Here is an 18,584-nt window from a genome sequence, read left to right on the forward strand (position 1 = left end):
AAATCATGCATGGGAGGGCTCTTCAAAAAGATTGATGAAAAATTAACTTTTGGGGGGAGGGAGAAAGAAGGTAGATTTTACAAAAAGAAGGAGAGACATAAATAGTATCCATCTGCTGGCTCACTCCCCACATGGCTGGAGCTGTGCCCGTACAAAGCCAGGAGCGAGGAGCTTCTTCCAGGTCTCCCACATGGGTGCAGGGTCCCAAGGTTCTGGACCATCCTCCACTGCTTTCTCAGGCCACAAGTGGGAGCAGGATGGAAAGTGAAGCGGTTGGGACATGGGATCCCAGTGCTTGCCAAGGGGAGGATTAGCCATTTGAATCCTGAAAAATTAACATTTTGAGAAAATTAAGCATGGGTTTCAATTTTTTTATGCCAGAATAAATTAATCTTTTAGTTTCATATTTTTCCATGAACTTTTTGACGGGTTCTCATACTTGAGTGTCTAGTGAGACACTCAACATATTCGTGTATGGTTCAGGATAATTTCTTGTTGTGAGGAACTGTCCAGTGTATTGCAAGATGTTTAGCATACTTGGCTCCCATATGGTAGATGCCAGTAGCACCGCCTCCCCAGCTGCCAATGATGGTAACAACCAAAACTCTTACCATACCTATTCATCCTTTCCAGAGTAGATATTATGCAATGTACCTTTTTTTCAGAGATCATCGATAAATAACCCAGTCTATATAATGCATGAATTTCTGCAAAGATTCGAACAGTGCCCTGAATCTATTCTAATGGGGAAATAGAAATAAATTTGTAATGAAAATGAATTTTCATATGCAAATGGTCAGGCATAACCACACTCTAAGACATGAGCTAGATTTTTTAAATTCTCACTTGTAATGAATAGGTTTGGATTTAAGAGTTGCTGTGAGGTTATTCCTGTAGAGGAAGGTGAAAGATGAGATGTACAGGTGACAGTAGCCCTGTATCGGGCTAAGTCAGAATAGCCCATATTACCATATCTATATCGTAAAAGCGAAATCACCTTCATTGAAATAATAATAGGACAAGACAGATTACAGATTGTCTCAGAGGGAAAAACAAATTCTGTTTCCTGAGATGAGCTGTATGTGTGTCCTACATCAATGTCCAGAGGGACATTAGAAGTTGTACAGGGTACAGAAACTCTGTCGTCGTATGGCATGAACTCATATACCGCAGGACTTGTGTCCCCGGCTGCGTCTACTTGGGGTTTGTGGTAGTATTCAGTTGCCATGAAACCAAGTACCGCCTGTTGCCTATCGATTGTCAAAGCCTTCACTGAGACGCCCTGACATTCCCAGACTGAGCTCGGCTGTTAACTTTCATAGGAGCCCTTCCATGGAAGAGGGCAGATCTTTAATCCCAGCCAGCAGTCTTTAGGAATCCTTTTTGCCTTGCTTTGTTCATTTTTACTAACTTTAACCTGAAATTGTTAACTTTCTGCATTAGAATGTAAGCTGGCAGAAGGCGCCCTCTGTTGTGTGAGAATAGCTTGCTTTGCTGTAGCCGACGCTCAGCCTAACTGGAAACTTGATGGGCTGATAATATTGGATAATTTTTGCTGAATCAATAAGTGCAACTGTTTATAATTCAGTAGAGTTGTATTGCTTCTTGGTTTTGTTTGCTTAATTTGGACTATCTAATAAAAAGGATCAACAATTCTGTTATGTTTATTTGTTCTCTATGTTTCAAAAAAAAAGTAACCACTGAAGGCACAACTTTATTGGAGGTGGGAGAAGGGTTGTATTTTGCCCTTTGCAGCTCGGCGTGGCAGGCACACTGCCAGGACAAGGCGCAGCAGTGGTGACGGAGAAGCCCCAAATTGGTTGGCAGATCTTTAATCAGCAGACAGAAAGACCAGAAGCTGCTCATACGCCTTTCCTCTTGTGGCTCCAGGGATGGCAAACCCGGCCAGGTTGAGGCACAGCTTTGAAGTGTAAATGATTACCAGTAGCGTTATCCCACCAGCCACCCCTTTAAAACCTTGTTCTCCGCTCATTTTTAATTAAGCCCTTTGGAGGGAGAGGGAGAGCAGTCTCTGTGGCAGCATGAGTTGGTAAAGTGAAGCTAAATCTGCCATGTGATTTGGATCTCGAAATGAGTAGGACAGCAAACCCACTGCTGTCAAAACACTGGCGTGTAAATACAGGCAGATGCAGTCAAGGGCAGTGATTTGGTGTAGCAGTTAAGATGTCCACATCCCATGTCACAGTGCTCTGGCTCCCAAGTTCAGCTTCCTGCTAATCCAAACTCTGGGAGGCAGCAGGTAATGACCCAAGTCATTGGAATCTGCCACCATGTGGGATAGATTAAAGGCTTCCTGTGGGTTTACTCCAGTGAAACCTGCCATTGTGGCGGTTCAGGGATAGACCAGCATCCATCATCTAGTGGAAGACAAACCTGCGTGACAATTACTTCCTCGTTCTGACTTAATGACTACAAACTTAACTACCTCCAAAGGTGATGGATTCTGAGTGTGAAGTGTGTGGACTGGAACAATGGGGCTGGGTTCTGCAACGTTGTTGCTAAAGAATGCAGGGGCCAGTGGGCCATTTTCATTGAGAAGGTTAAGGACTGAGTGGGATGTAATTTGTAACTGACAGCATTGCACCTCCCTGGAGCCATGGGTCTAAAAACCTGTACTCCACAAGTGTGCCTGGAGTAAGAACCAGCCTTCAGAACCCAAGACGAAAAAAATCAAGGTTTGATTCCTACAAGTTACAAGCCTGAAATGGCACCAGCTGGATCAACCCCCCGTTTTTCTTTCCCCCTTGAGCTGGCCTGGTCTCTCCCAGCTATGATCCACTTTTCCTGGTAGTCTGCTCTGGGATTTCACATTTCTTTCCCCCTCTTCACACTTCTCTGTGAACGACCTGGTTTATTCCCACATTTTAGAAGGTTTATGTCTGCTGAAGTTTCAGGCAGTTTGTACAAGGCGTCACAGCCAGGCTAATGAACTGGAGTCCAGCTGCAGAGCCCACAGGTCATCCCCTCCACACTCGGGCACATGTTCTTCTGGGTAGCAGTGTTCTTCTCCACTCGAAATCCTCCATCCTCCTTCTTCATCATCGTGGACAATCCACCTAACACCCCTGACTGTAGACGTTAACATCTTTTTAAATTTTTTTGTTTATTAGGATTGATTTTTTTTTTTTTATTAGAAAGGCAGATAGATGTGCAGAGGAGGAGAAACAGAGCGAGGTCTTCCATCTGCTCCCCAACTGGTTATAACGGCCAGAGCTGAGCTGATTTGAAGCCAGGAGCTTCCTTTCAGATCTCTCGCATGCGCACAGGGACTCAAGGACTTGGGCAATTCTCTGCTGCTTTCCCAGGCCATAAGCAGAGAGCTGGATCAGGAGTGAGGCAGCCAGGATGTGAACAGGAGCCCATATGGGATGCCTGTGCAACAGGATGGAGGATTAGCCTGCTGAGCCACAGCCCTAGATGTTACAACTTTTTTAGTTGTCATCATGCCTGTCCTGGGCATCCACATTCATCTCCCCGCTGTCCTTGGTCAGAACTGCTTTCAACTCTGAAACCTTCCCATCTCTGATCACAGCCTGCCCTTTGACGTCTGCTTTCTTCTCTCCACCTCCATTTAGCTTCTCCAAGGCTGCGCCCCTGTCCTGTCATCCTTCCACGTCTTCAGGCTCCTGTCCATTGTTCAGCCCTCACTACTCACCTGCTTGGCGTATCAATCAGATTCTGTTCCAATATATATAGGGGGAATCGAGCCACATTTCCAACGCGCTCAGGAGCCACTGGGATCAGTGGTTACCTACTCTGAGACAGCCTGGCTGCCAGCCTCCTGCCACGTTCCTGTTTAATTTTCTTTGCAGCCCCTTCCCTACCAGCAGTACTTCCAATCATCTCTTCTGCCTGCGTGACTTTTGACTCTCAATCCCTTCCAGGCGAGGACCCGCTTGAATGGTGCCTGGGACACAGCAGGCGCTCAGTAACCTCTGCCCCTACAGGCATCTGTGTCCAGGGTGAAATCGCATGCCCATCTCCCAGCCCCCTCAGCCACCGATGCCTGGTGCCTGCTCTCTCCCTGCTTTCCCCAGGCCCGTCCGCGGGAAGTCAGCTAGGAACCTTGAACGTGACTGGGAGGAGTCGGCCCGCCCCGGGGATGCGTGCCGCGGCGCACTAGCGAGCACGGCCGCCGACCATGGCGGAGCCCACTGTGTGCTCGTTTCTCACCAAGGTGCTGTGCGCCAACGGCGGCCGTATGTTCCTGCAGGACCTGCGTGTCCACGTGGAGCTGTCGGAGGCCAAGCTCCGGGACGTGCTGCAGCGGGCCGGGCCCGACCGTTTCTTGTTGCAGGAGGTGGAGGTGAAGGAGGGTCCCTGGGACGCCGAGGCCGAGGTGGCGGCCGGTGTGGGCGGCGGCGGTACGGGCCCCACCGCCTGGAGGGTGGTGGCCGTGTCCTCGGCGCGTCTGTGCGTCCGCTATCAGCGCGGCGACTGCCAGGCCTGCGACCATCTGCATTTCTGCCGGCGGCACATTCTGGGCAAGTGCCCCAACCGCGACTGCTGGTGAGGTGGCGGCGGCTTGCGGGGCGCTGGGTCGGGTGGGAGGCGGGCTGCGGGGCGGCAGGCCTGACTTCTCCGGAGGGAAGCGGATTGAGGAAAAAGGGGGGTCGTGGGTCCGGCGCGGGGCGGCCCCTCTTGGCAGCGGTTGGAAGGCCGACCTCGGCCCAGGAGCCCTCAGGGTCCTCCCGCCGAGGCCGCCCCTGCGTCCCAGCTGCGGCGCCGAGCGGGACCGAAGGACCCTTTCGTGGAAATTCCTCGACCCACCGTTCTAGCCTGGGACTCGGCGTGCTCCCGGGATGGAGGGGTGAGGCGATGGGCGCCCGAGATCTTGTGAAACCCGTGGATCCTATCGCTAGAGACTGTGCTCTTTAGATTAAAAACCCGTTATCCAGATCCACCCCCAGGAAAACCCCAGAAGTGAGCGAGCTCTTGTGGCTGGAGGCTTGGCTGCAGATTACAGTATGCCCCATCCCAAAGTTTTACTTTCACTACCGGGCTCAAGGCGGGCCTAGCGTGGGGCGCTTTCTTTAGAGGTTGGAAACTGCGGATGGGAGGTAGGGGAGACCAAGGCAGGCAGCTGTGCGGGTGGAGCCTGCTCCAGGCGCCCTGGCTGACCCAGCCTGTGGTCATCATTCCTCCAGCTAGGCGAGGCTGGTGGCTGTGGAGAGACTGGGATGCTTCTTAGCTCTAAACCCTGGGCGATGAACATGAACAGGGCCTGTGGGAGGGAGGTTTGCTTCAAACTCCACGCTCTCATTATGGGGCAGTACTTTAAGGCTGTGGTACCCGCGCATCCATGGAAAGGCATCTAACTTGGCCAGTAGGTTGAGTGCTGACCTGGGCGGGGAATCTGACTCTTGGACTCGCTCACCTTGGCTTCTGACGCGGAACTCCGTATTCTCCTAGGTCTACCTGTACCCTTTCCCACGATATCCACACACCTGTCAACATTCAAGTCCTGAAAAAACATGGGCTTTTTGGCCTCAACGAAGCTCAGCTTCGGATCCTGCTTTTACAGAATGACCCTGGCCTGTTACCGGAGGTGAGTCACCGAGGGGTCGTCCTCACGTTGCCCCATTTGTCGCAAGGATTCTGCTGTCCCGTTTCCTTTTTTTTTTTTTTTTTAGGTTTATTTATTTTGAAAGAGTTATACAGAGAGTGAGGACAAGACCATCCGTCAACTGGTTCACTCCTCAGAAGGCTGTAATGTGCCAGCGCTGGGCCAGACTAAAGCTGGGAGCCAGGGCCTTCATCCGGGCCTCCCATGTGGGTGGCAGGGTTCCAAATACTTGGGTCAACTTGCATGAGCAGGGGGCTGGATGGAAAGTGGAGAAGCTGGGGCCACAGGTGGTGGTTTTACCTCTGTGCCACAATGCCACTTTCCTCCATCCCCTGTTTACCTTAAAAAAATTTTTTTTTTTTAACTTTTTAAAATCTTACTGGGATTGGTGTGGTGGCTCACAGGCTGATAATTCCTTGCTGTGCAGCATTGGCATTCCACCTAGGCACTGCTTCTAGTCCCAGCTGAGGATGGTTCAAGTCCTTGGGCCCCTGACCCCATGTGGGAGATCCAGAGGAATATCCTGGCTCCTGGCTCTGGATCGGCTCAGTTATGGCCGTTGTGGCCATTTGGGGGAATGAACCAGCAGATGGAAGTTCCTCTCTTGTCTGTTTTTCTTTCTGTTAAATCTGCCTTTCAAATCAAAAAGTAAATAAATCTTTAAAAACATTATTTATGGAAGGGGTTGAGTGACAGAGAAAAGGAGAAAGAAATCTTTGGAAGAATCTACTAATTTGCTCACCAAATGCAACTGCCAAGACTGGACCAGGTGGCAGCCAGGAGCCGGGAATTGTCCTTGGGTTTCCCACGTAGGTGGCAGGGGCTCAGGTCCTTGGGCCATCATGCACTGCCTATCCAGGCACATTAGCAGGAAGCTGGGTGAGTCTGATTTTGGGTGTAGACATCCCAAGCAGTAATTCGACGCTCTGTGCAATAATACTACTTCACCCTCCCACTTACTTAAGGAAAATTGTTTCAACTGGCAGTGAAGTCATCAGCTGACATGCCCAACTCTGAGGCTACTTTATATCCTCTTTGAGGAGGATGGGAACTGAATTAGAATGGTGAATTCAGGAGCCAGTGCTGTGGCATGGTGAGTCAAGACACTGCCTACAGCACTGGCAATCCGTATAGGCATGGTTTTGAGGCCTGATTGCTCTACTTCCAATCCAGTTCCCTGTTAATGTGTCTGGGAAAGCAGCAAAAGTTGGTTGAAGTTACTGAGTCTGTGTACCTATGTGAGAGACCCAGAAGAAGCTCTTAGTTCCTGGCTTTGAACTGACTCCGCTCCAATCATGGCAGCCGAATGGGCAGGGAACCAGTTGATGAAAGATCTTTCTGTCTCTTCCCCTTTCTCTCTTTATGACTGCCTTTCAAATAAATACAATCTTTTAAATAATTGTTTCAGAAAATCGGTACCACGGTTATAGACAGGATGCTGTTTTGTTTTAAAACAGGTCACTTGTACCTGGTACAATTTTCCATACTCTGTTATTTTATTCCTTTTTATGTGTGTGGAAGCTAAGAGAGCGCATCCAGTGGTTCACCCCCAAAATGGAGCTGAGCTGGACAAACTCTTGAGCCTAGAACTCAGTCCTGGTTGGCCACATGGGGTTCACCACTTGCAGCCTCCCGGGTTATGTGTTAGTAGAAGCAGGAATAGGAAGGTGAGATGGGACCTGCATCTCGGCCATCATATAGGTGGTGTGGACAACCTTGTAATAGTGTGTTACCTGCTGCTTCCGTTTTCCACCTTCTACATTTGTCTAACTGCATTCCTGTTGTTCTTTTCATCTCATATAAGGTGTTCCTGAAGCCCCTGAATTACTGTAAACTGACAGGCATTTTAGGAAGCTTTCTTGTATGTGTGGTGCATTGGGAGAGTAATTAACCAACCCTATTTATCTAGGACTGAGGGATCTCCTCAAATGTCAGATTTCCACAGTAAAACTTAGATGGTTGTGTTTCTTGTAGCACATCAGGAAGTATTTGACCCCTTGCCATCTTTCCATGCATGCGACGTTAAGATGGGTTAGTGATTTCAGGACTGTCAGCCTGATCCCTCCTTAAAATGTTTATTCATTTTCATCAACTTGAAAGACACACACACATGCAGAAATTTTTGATCTACTGGTTTACTTCCCAACTGTCTACAGGCTGAAAGCAGAAGCCTGGAACTCCATCCGGGTCTCGCACATGGGAGGAGCTAGGAAGTGGAGTAGCTTGGCTTCCAGCCAGCACTCTGATAGGGGTGTTTGTGTCCCAGCCGGTAGCTGAATCTGCTACACCACAATGCCAGCCTATCAATGTGGTCTTCGTTTGCGTGGGGCAAACCTAGCTTACATTTGTCCCAATGCCATTTTTATTTCTTTTAGTAATAGAAAAAAGACCTATTTATTTGGAAGGCAGTGTGACAAGGAGAAACAAAGAGAGAGTTTCCAAACTGTATTTTTACTCTCCAAATGTCCACTGAAGCCAGAAAGCAAGAGCTGGGAACTGCATACTGATCTCGCAAGGGAAGGACAGGTCCAAGTGCTTGAGCTATCCTTCACTGCCCTCTGAGGCATTTATAAACGGGGGAGTTAGTCAGAAAGCAGGGCTACTGGGACCCAAAGTGGCTCTCTGCTATGGAGTGCCAGCGTTGACAGGTGGAGGCCTAACTCACTGGGCCACAATGCTGTCCCCTGCCATGTACCTGTTAATCATACATTCTTGCATCTTTGTGCAGTCTTGCTGCCTGTTGAGATTGGCTTCGTTAGGAGAGCCTGAGGTTGGTATGCGTGAGTTACTGATGTTGGGCTCTTCCAGAAAACTCAGTAAAGGAGGAAGGGAAGCGTGAAAACAGGAAAGGAAAGGCTACTTGCACGCCCAGGTCTGGACTTTATTCCTGATGAGATACAAATGACACTGAAGACTTGTTCTAGCCTTGAGTCAAGGAGTCGGCCTCCATAGAAGCCATCCGTTGACTGCAGGCATTGGAGGAGGAGGAGGAGGGCAAGGTCAGCTAGAGGGCAAGGTGAGAAAGAGGCAGGTGGGAGTCGTTAGCAGCCAACACTAAGCACCTGGGGAAGATCACGAGCCATCTTCCACCCAGATTTTAACAGCCATGAATGATCCGAAGATGCTGTGTGTCATCTCCAGTCCTGCCGGGGCGGCTGTGGTTTACTGGCCTAGAAGGTAAGAGTAAAACTACATTGTTTAAGCATTGCCTCGTTTCTGTACCAGGTCTGTATGCCCTACAACAAGGGTGGCGATGCGCTCTATGGCTACTGCAACCTCAAGGGTAACTGCAACAAGTTTCACGTGTGCAAACCCTTTGTCCGGGGCGAGTGCAGACTTCCCGCTTGCAAGCGATCCCATCAGCTCATTCATGCCGCGTCCCTGAAGCTGCTGGAGGACCAAGAGCTGAGCGTGGAAAGCATGGTCAACTTTCAGATCATCTCTGCCTACAAGCACATGAAGTTGCACAAGATGCTTGAAAGTAAAGGTAGGCCTGTCGGAGGTGGTCAGAGCGCTGTCAATCGTGAGGCACTTTGGAGATTCTTCACTGTTTGTTACAGCATATGAGAGAGCTTAGGACAGTCAGATTTTAAGATGATACAACTGTGATTCTGAGCCAAGGATGGAAGGGCTGCAGTTTATTATCATTGCTGCCAGCCTGTAGAATCTTTTTTTTTTTTTTAAGATCTATTTATTTTTATTGGGAAGGCAGATTTATAGAGAAAAGGAGAGACAGAAAATCCTCCACCTGCTGGTTCCTCCCCAATGGCCGCAACTGTCAGAGCTGAGCCGATCTGAAGTCAATCTGGGTCTTTCACATGGATGCAGGGTCCCAAGGTTTTGGGCCATCCTCTGCTGTTCTTTCTGAGCCACAAGCAGGGAGCTGGATAGGAAGTGGAGCAGCTGGAACACAAATTAATGCCCATTTAGGAAGCTGGTGCTTACAGGTGGAGGATTAGCCAGTTGAGCCACCATGTCATCCCCACACCTGTAGAGTCCACTCCAGGGTAGGAACAGTACGTTTAGTACCTGGGGGAAATTAGGGGTTCCAGAAGAGCAGACTTGATAGTTTGGTGAGGGAGAAGAGGAGGGAGTTAGGCCAGAGACTAAACTAAAATGCAGCAATGGCTTTCATTGAATTCATTGATTTTTCTCTGTTCTTTAATTTTCTAAGTACTTTGAACCACATCATAGGAAAAGTTGTAAAGCAGAGACTAGAAATAACAAATGAATGTAATTTCACTCTACTCTAGAGTAGTCATCGCCATTCGTAGGTGCTTTAATCCTGCTGCTAGGCAAACTGCTGATCCAGTGGTGGTTAATGAGCATTGGGTTAGAGTCTTCAGTGTTTACTGTATACATCACCCATACCTTCTCATGGACAAGTACAGGCTTTCTGTCATTTTTATTTTTATTTTTAATATTTTTTTTCTTATTTATGTTTTTTTTATTTTGACAATCTTTACATAGTTAACTAGGGTAAAAAGGTTCAAGGGCTACAGGAAAGTGGATAAGACTAGTATTTTTTCCATATTGTTTCCTTCATGTTTAAAGGGGGGTATTAAGGGAGAAGGCCCACCCAATTTCCCACCCTCCCCAGGTCCCGGATGTAGGGCATGCACTGAGGTTCTTGCTCAAGTGGTTTTGATATTTCAACAGTTATGAATCGCTGCCAATCTTGCCACTCCAAGCACTATGAGGTCTTTGAAAAATCCACTGATTGACATAGTCCATTGTAGCTGAGATGGTTGGTTGACCTGTTCTGTCTTCTCTCTTTTCTTGGTTGGGGTTCTGAGTCCAGCATTTAGATTAGGAAGATCTCCAAAGAAACTTTGTCTGAGGTGTTCTCAAACCAGATTCTTATATGCGCTAGTAAGTATAGGGCCCGGCACAGTCCATCACCCTGATCAGCTGGTGGTTGTAATTGCTGGGTTGGTTCTGTTTTCACTCCCGACTTCCACTGGAACCAACGGGTGTTGCAGTCCAGCCTGGTTCTGCCCAACACATACTTGGCCCTCACATAAACCAGTGGGAGCTGCAGCCTTGTTGGAGCGACCCGCAATAACCCCCACCAGGTCCGCCACCTACCCTGGTTTGCCAGTAAGTGTAGCAGTAGTCCAGTCTGTCCCACACCCCATTCTACCCCAGCCGCTGTCTTAGTTTTATGTCCTCCCATGGAAGTGGTAACCCAAGAGGGATGAGCCCACTATTTCCCTCCCAGGCCTCTCCCACTCCCAGATTATGCACTCTCCAGATAGGCTTTCTGTCATTTTTAAATGCCTGCAAAAATGTGGGTTGGTGTTCCTTTAACTGACATGCACTCAGATCACTTAAAATATACTTACTGAGAGCTGAAAATCGATGATAAAGAGAGGCACTTAGAATTGCTGTTGAGAAAAATATATTGCCATTGTCAGAGGCTTCAGGCGTTTAAGAGGGAGTTTTCTTCCTTTGACTAGATAGTGGCGGACTCTGAGTTTGAAGGGAAGAAGCCTAAATGCTGGCGGCAGCTGTGCTGTGTCTTGGGTCTGTCACTGATCTTGCTGAATCTCCCCTAAGTGTGACTTAGTGACTCCTGCTTGTTGTTGATACAGGTGTGTGTATATCTCAGCCTTCTCCAGGATCTAAGCAGGCTTGGTTCCAGGACCCCCATCCCGTTCCTTGAGCATACCCAGGTCCATGTTGAAGAACTCCTCGTTACACAGTGGCATCGTATTTGCATAAAGCCTATGCTTATCCTCCCATATACCTTTTTTTTTTTTTTTGGTCCAAGAAGATTTATTTTATTTTAAAAATCAGAGAGAGCAGAGGGAGAAACAAGGAGAGAGATCTTTCATCTGCTGGTTCACAAGCCAGATGGTCGCAACAGCTAGTGTGGGCCAGGCTGAAATCAGGAGCCAGGATCTTCATCTGGGTCTCCCTGTTGAGTGGCAGGGGCCCAAATACTTGGGCCAGCCTCTGCTGCTATCCCAGATCAATACCAGGGAGCTCGATTGGAAGCAAAGAAGCAGCAAGGACACGAACCAGTGTCCATCCTGCTAAGTACCACAGGAGGCTGCCTTAGCTACTGTTCCACAATGCTGGTTGTGCATCCCTATATACTTGTAATTTGGCTAGATTATTTATACTGCCTAATATGGTGTGGAGGCTATTACAATACAATGTCAATAATATAAAATAATACAGTATGGACAGTTGTGCATTGTTTAAGGAAAGATGTCAACAAAAATCATTTTTGGCATTCAGTGCAGACACTACAGTTGATTGAGGCCGCAGATGGAGATCCTGTATTGTGCGTGTGTGTATGAAATCCACTAGACATTCAGTGGGAGAAGTTAGTTGAGCTACTGCTCCCAACGGAAAATCGATAAAAACAAAAAAGGATGTCTCATTTTTTTTCCTTTTCAGACAATTCAGCTTCTCCTGAGTACCCACTGGGCTTTGGGAGACAAGGCATGCCCGTGGTTGGGTACATGGGAATCGGCCCTCTGCGCCCTGCCCCTGCTCAGTCAGCCAGGAAACCCTGCACAGGCAAACCTTAAGATGCATCACTGAAGGAAGAAGGAGCTGTGACCAACTGAGATCTGAAAGGAAAGCTTCTATGGAGTGTGGCTTTGTAACCATTCCTTCACAGAATCATTTCTCGTAATGGTTCTGAAAGTCCTACCTCACTGTTTCTCAGTAATGAAAGATGAAGAGCGAAAAATGTCGGATGGGGAGGATAAAGTTTGGGGTGGGGAGTTGGAGCAGGCAGAAGGGGGGTGAAGAGTACAGGTGGGGTCTGCGCAGGACTGGTCCTCCAGACCGAGCTCCTGTCTGCAGTGAAGTCCTCAGGGCCTTCCTGGCTGAGGGGGTGCTGCCCCCAGAGGAGGGGCTTTCTGCTGACCTCGTGGGTGCTGCAGCCAGTGCTTTGCTACATGCCTGTATCCCAGTGCACATTGCAGTGAGCAGAGTAAGTATCCTTTATCTGTAAAACAAGCATCTTACTATATTTGTTCACGTTTTCATGCACCATCCCTTATTCGCACAGGTACATCAGTGTAGTTTATTTAGATTCCTCCCTTATTGTAAGTTCTTTCGAAAACACTTTGACTATAACTCCTTTCTTCAAATCTGCACCATATTGGATTTCTAAAGATGTTCTCAGCTTGTAAGTGCTAAATCACTGACTCTGAGTTTGCATGTTTTGGAAGATGTGTGGGTGAGTCCATTGTGCTGCTTTGTCATTTCGCCCAGGGCCTTTTGTTGACTGGGGCCTTTTTCTGTGCTGATGCCAGGTGGCCTTTAATGAGGGGCCTTCATTTACGTTAAAGGACATCCACCATCCTGTGCTGAGACATGGTCAGCACAGAGCATAGAGCATTTGTGTTCCCACCAGAGTTCTACCTCGCTTGCTCTCGTTTGCATCTCTTCCTAAACTTTTGCCAGCGCCCACTAGCTGGAGTTGGAAGGATGAGTGACTATTCTGTTCTGGAATGTTGTATCCGTTCTTTCTGTGGATCTGAATGGAGTCTTCAAGATTCATATGCCTTGCTCTTTTCCTATTTCCATTCCTTCCTTCTCTCTGTCCTCACCCACTTGGCTGTCTGCCTCAGGTTTTATTTGGAAATTCTGTTCTTTGTTTTCATCAAAGGGTGACCATGGAAGATCAGTTTCATGAAATAGTTTTGTGTTTGTTCTGATGATGTCCCCCAAATGCTATTGTATTGTATAAGACATTTTTAAAGAGTACCCTGTAGTGACATAGCATTAAAGGTAGAGACAACGTAGTGAGTTTGCATAAGGCTAAGTTAATTTGGAAAAAATTTGTTTTTCTTTTGAGAGCAATGTAAAAAAAAATGTCCTTTTTGAGAAATCACATTTTCTCCTAATGGTCAGTACAGTTAGTGTTAATCTCACTTTGGTTGTCAACAGTAACAGCGTTTCTACACACTCTTGCATCTGTATATTTATTTGGTAGCTCTGGCTTTTCTTGGTGCTAAATTCTTAAATATTTTATACGTTATTATTTACACTTTATTATAATACTAAGTATTTTTGTTCTAAGCCATCTTAAACCCTTAATTGAAGCAGTATAGTAGGTATAAATGCATATGCTTTACATTATTGTCTTGTTTATATATAATTATGTTTCGATATGCGATGGAGTTCTCTGAGCTTTGTTATAATATTTTATTTTATAATATTCCATTTTTTTGTGACACTGACATTCATTTTATAAAATTGTCTTTTAAAGTCCTACCTAATCTTTGATTTATTTGCATCTGATGTCCCAACTGGTAAGAAAATTATCATCATGTCATAGTTGGAGATAACGATTTTTGCTTGTTTTAAGAAGCAGAGTGCGAAAAAGCTCCCCTCTGCTTGTTCATTGCCTCAGTAAATACCTGCAGTGGCTGGGGCTAGGTCAAGGCCTGAGCCAGAAGCCAGGAACTCGATGCAGGTCTTCCTTATGCATGTCAGAACCATATGGATACCAGGACCCTGACCATCTGGACCATCACAGAGGCCTTCCGGGATGCCCATTAGCAGGAGCTGGAATTACAAACTGGAGCCAGGACTACAATCCAGGCCCTCTGAGAGAGAGTGGGGTCATCCCAATGGACAGGCCTAGTCCTCTTCTCGGAGAAGAGTTTTCTTTAGACTGCATTGGGACTTATGAAATAAAGCTCGCATGTCTCTTGGTGCCAACAATTCTTTATTTCCTAAAGCAATTACTAATATGCCTCCGGTTTTCCTTCCCTACTTTAAAGGATGTTGTCACCTTGTGACAAATGATTAAAGCCCAAACTCTGAGCTGTCCTGTACCCTTGAGTCGACACTATTTATGTAGTGCTGGCTTTTGTTTCCCCACCCCACTTTTGAAACAAAACAAAACTCTCAGATATTTATCTTGCTCTGCCCCTTTCTGCCAAATACACTCTGCCTTTGTTCAAGCCCTCACTTTCCTCTCGCATGTTTCTGTAGGTGTCTGACTTTGGTTTTAAATACTGAGGGCTGTCTTTTTTTCAGTAAGGGGTGCCCCTTCAATGTTGGTAGCCCCATTTTTAAACAGTTTCATGTTAGATATTTGTTTGGATTTCACTAATCCCATCACTGCTCTCCAGTCCTGCCTTTTCCACCCAGCTGCCTAGGTTGAGCTTCTGAAACTCCACCTGCAGGTCACACTGTTCCTTCTCTATTGAAAGCCCCCTCCTTCTCCTCCATGGTGTGGAGTTGAAACTCAGATGCCCATGGAGACCACAAAGATGAGTGAAGTGGATAAAGTGGGCTTGGATGCAAGACCCCAGGGAAGGGAGGAAGTGCTGTGGGCCGAGTGTCTCATAGGATAAGGGGGCATCCACCTCTGGTTTCTGCATGGGAATGTGGACCCAGTTGACTATTATTGACCCAGTTCCCAGAGGAAGGCAGAAGTCTAGATTTTACTGATTTTTAACACATGGGATTGTGGTTGAGTTTTTAAGATGACACACCAGGGTTGTGTGTACTTCAGCTACTTGCGCTTTCTAGAATGTGCCATTTTGTCTTGCATTTGTTTCTCTTTGTAGATGATACGTCCTGTTTTATAGGGACCGTTGCTTCATTTCCCTCTGCCTGCCTCAAAACCTGGCAAAGTGAGAGTCTTCAAAATATGGGTCCATCCTGCTTGACCCCCAAGAGAGGAAGCTAGGGTAGCACTTACTATACCTTGCAATGTCATTCTTTATTCCTTGGCTTTGCGCAAAAACATTATTTATTCTTCCTGATAATAGCTGGTAGTTAAAAATCCATTTGAATCAGTGTCATGTTGGTTTTCACTGTCTCTTCCTATCCCCACCCCTTACTTTTTTTTAATATTCAAACCCCCCCCCACCCAAAGAGATGTGTTAGAAGAATAAACATCTTTTTCGTGCTTCAGTTTTGACTGTCTAGGTCTAAAATGAACTTGTCAAAGCTTAGGATGCTAGTTCTTTCCATTAAGAAGTTAGTCTCTTCATTATTAACATGTTTCATTCATTATTATGTAGTTTCCTTTTTATTTAGGTATTAGATACCCCTAGTTATGAATTCACTGAATGGTTTCATATACTGAATTATTACTTGGTGTGGTTTGGGCAATCTGTATCTTTAGAATGCTGTTAGTTTTTACAGTATTTATCTTCTGCTGAGTTATTTTTGTTCTAATAGCTGTAGTTGGCCTATTTTTTCTAAATATAATATTCTAGCATAAAATTATTTTTTTTATCTATTTCTGTTTTTTCTTGTGTTGAATACAAAAAAAGTGACACATTTTTGGATTTTTTTTTTTACTAAATATGAAGTTAATTGTTGATTTTAAACAATGACTCTTTTAGAATAACATAACATATTTTTGCTTGTTGAAAAAGAATGGGTATCTTTTGTATAATCTTGTTGTTATCATCTAAAACACCTAATATGATTATGTTTTTCATGTTAAAGTATCTTTGAATTCCTGAGAAACTTTATCTGATTACAGTTTATATTCTTTTAATGTACTTTTCCCCTATTTGGTATACATCTATATTTTCATAAATAAAATTCATTTCTATTTCATGGGTGATGTAGTAATTTCATTTTTTTCCATATATGGCCAAATGTAAATTTTACTGTTTGGAGTAAATAAAATGATGTTTTTATTTAAAAAATACTATATTCTTGGATTAGTCTGTTATTATTTAGGAATTTTTCTAAAAGAATGCTGTTGGTAGCATATATATCATTGTAGAAATTTTGAAAAGTACAAGAAGTATTAAGCAAGAAATAATCACCCATAATCAGTATATTGTCATTATTAATGCTTTAGATATTTTGTTCATGCTTATATTCTTACATATTGGAAGTATACTATACGTATGGTTTCATATTATGTATCTACCTCATAATGATAATATTTGTTCTTTTTTTTTTTTTAAAGATTTATTCTGTTTATTTGAAAGGCAGAGTTACAGAGAATCTTTCACTCACTGGTTCATATCTCACATTGCTACAATGGTTAGAAGCCGCAGTCTGGAGCCAGAAGCTTCATCCGGTTCTCCCAGGTGGGTGCAGGGTCCCAAGCACTTGGGCTGTTCTCTGCTCTCCCAGGCACATTAGCAAGGAGCTACACGGGAAGTGGAGTAGCCTGGACTTGAACTGATGGCCATATATGATATCAGCACCACGGTTAATGGCTTTACCAGCTGTGCCACAGCATCAACCTCATAAGCCTCATAAAGGTAAATTTTGTTTTCATGATGCCTCACAGGTTCTCTCCATCTCCTGAACACATTTTCAGTTTATTTGGGAAAGGGGCTTCTGTCTGGCCCAGGTAGCATATTTTCAACTCAATGAAAGTCTGTAAACCTGAGTTGGCTCTATCTGCCTTCGAGGTAAACTTTCTCAGATAAAACTTTCTTTTGGCTCGTAGTCTTCTGCAGGTGCTTAAAATCGGTCCAGAAGGTGGGGGTCAAAGCTGTCAGTGAGCAGTTGACCCTGGCCTTTCCGTGCTGGGTCTCTTGGTTCCCTGTGTTCATGTCGAGACCTCTGATCTTTCAGGAGTTGGGTCTCCTGACATTTGGACCTCATTTTCTGAAATGGTGTTGGGTTTGGTTTCTTTTCGTTTCTCCATCTCCAGCCTGCCTTCATTCTAAGCCCATGTCCCTCGGCTAGCCTTAGCTACTGTCCTGTCAGAAGAGACAGAAGTGAATCAGACACTACCTCGTGGATGCTTTCCTGGGCTCCCTAACTGTCATGTCGCTGGCTAAGATGGCTCTAGCCGTGTGAATAGAGTGAGGCAACAGGAGGCTGCTGGGCTTCCTGGGCAGATGGCTCTGTTCTCTGAGTGGTGAAGACTAGAGTGGCCGCTCTGACAGTGTAACTCACTGTATGTAGAATATCCACTTCAGGCCTTCCCAAGTTAGAGATACAGAAACAGTCAGGGCTTATCCATGGTGTAGAGATGTGTCACCAAGACCATGTCGATCATGCTGTAGCAGTCTTCAACTCTTGGGTCTTATGGCTTTCAGCCACCAGTGTTGATTTCTTGTGTGTGTTCATCATAATCAGGTTCGCTGGTTCCGTGCCATTTTCTTTCTCTGTTCCATGGCCACCTTGTCAAGTTGTTGTTGATTCATAAGCAAGTGCGTCCATACATTAAAGAGTTTCATCATTGGTAGAACCATGTCACTGAGTTTTTGTGCAGACTGAGTAGTTGTAACCTAAATTAGTTATTTTGCAATCTAAGAGTATACATGTGTACTTCAGAGAGTTCCTGGACAATACATTATATGAAAAACAAAGCTATGTGAGGGCTTCAACACATCTTGCACCAAAGTAAACTTATTCCTTTATTACAGACTTTATCTTTTTCATTTTATTTGAAAGACAGAGTGACACACAGACAGGAATAGAGACAGATGGAGAAAAACCTTCCATGTGCTGGTTGAACTCCCCCAAATGCTTGCAACAGCCAGCCAGGAGCCCAGAGTTCAGCCCAGGTCTCACATGTGGGTGGTAGGAATCCACACCTGGGCCATCACCCACTGATCGCCTGGGACGCACACCAGCAGAAAGCTTTATTGGAAGCAGAGGGCCGGGACTGGAATGGGATACTCCAAAATGGATGTGAGAGTTCCATGCGCTGACAGCCACTGCACCAAATGCCCAACCATCTTTTGAATTATCATTTAAAAATTACTTACTTGTTGGAAAACTAAAGACGGAGTTCTCATTTGCTGGTTCTATCCCCAAACACTCAAAACAGCTGGAACCTGACAAGACGGACTGGGAACTCCACCTGGGTCTCTGGCAGTGGGTGGCAGGGATCATGACTTGAGCCATCACCTGCTGCCTCTCAGGGTATGCGTTAGCAGGAAGGTGGACTTGGGAGTGGAACTGGAACTTGAAACTCAGCACTCTGATGTGGGGTGTCCCAGAGTGGCGTTCTTTTTTTAAATTTAAATTAATTTTCATTGTATTTGAGACAGACATGGAAAGAGAGTGTCCATCTGAATACTCG

At 45.8% G+C, this 18,584-nt stretch overlaps 2 protein-coding genes across 2 annotated transcripts in view; both read left to right on the forward strand.

The window, feature by feature from the left end:
* The window catches only part of ZC3HAV1 (zinc finger CCCH-type containing, antiviral 1), a 50,996-nt gene extending 49,616 nt beyond the window's left edge, over positions 1-1,380 (forward strand). The window contains exon 13 of the mRNA XM_041002427.1: positions 1,368-1,380. Coding sequence (XP_040858361.1) covers positions 1,368-1,374 — 7 coding nt within the window. The 3' untranslated portion in view covers positions 1,375-1,380. The remainder of the gene's footprint in view (positions 1-1,367) is intronic.
* A 2,008-nt stretch (positions 1,381-3,388) lies between these two features.
* On the forward strand, positions 3,389-12,129 carry ZC3HAV1L (zinc finger CCCH-type containing, antiviral 1 like). The gene is made up of 4 exons (XM_041001939.1): positions 3,389-4,530; positions 5,434-5,569; positions 8,813-9,074; positions 11,996-12,129. The coding sequence occupies exons 1-4, from the start codon at positions 4,163-4,165 to the stop codon at positions 12,127-12,129; spliced, it is 900 nt and encodes a 299-aa protein (XP_040857873.1). The 5' UTR covers positions 3,389-4,162.
* The last annotated feature ends 6,455 nt before the right edge of the window (positions 12,130-18,584 follow it).

This window comes from Ochotona curzoniae, unplaced genomic scaffold (assembly GCF_017591425.1).
Source record: "Ochotona curzoniae isolate NIBS_2020 unplaced genomic scaffold, NIBS_Ocur_1.0 scaffold_2476, whole genome shotgun sequence".
NCBI classification, from domain to species: domain Eukaryota; kingdom Metazoa; phylum Chordata; class Mammalia; order Lagomorpha; family Ochotonidae; genus Ochotona; species Ochotona curzoniae.

Excerpts from the sequence above, each read along its gene's own strand:
- ZC3HAV1L (XM_041001939.1), top strand. The coding sequence starts at position 4,163 with ATGGCGGAGCCCACTGTGTGCTCGTTTCTCACCAAGGTGCTGTGCGCC. Across the intron at positions 4,531-5,433 it reads TGCCCCAACCGCGACTGCTG|GTCTACCTGTACCCTTTCCC; the intron begins GTGAGGTGGCGG and ends GTATTCTCCTAG. Across the intron at positions 9,075-11,995 it reads CAAGATGCTTGAAAGTAAAG|ACAATTCAGCTTCTCCTGAG; the intron begins GTAGGCCTGTCG and ends TTTCCTTTTCAG.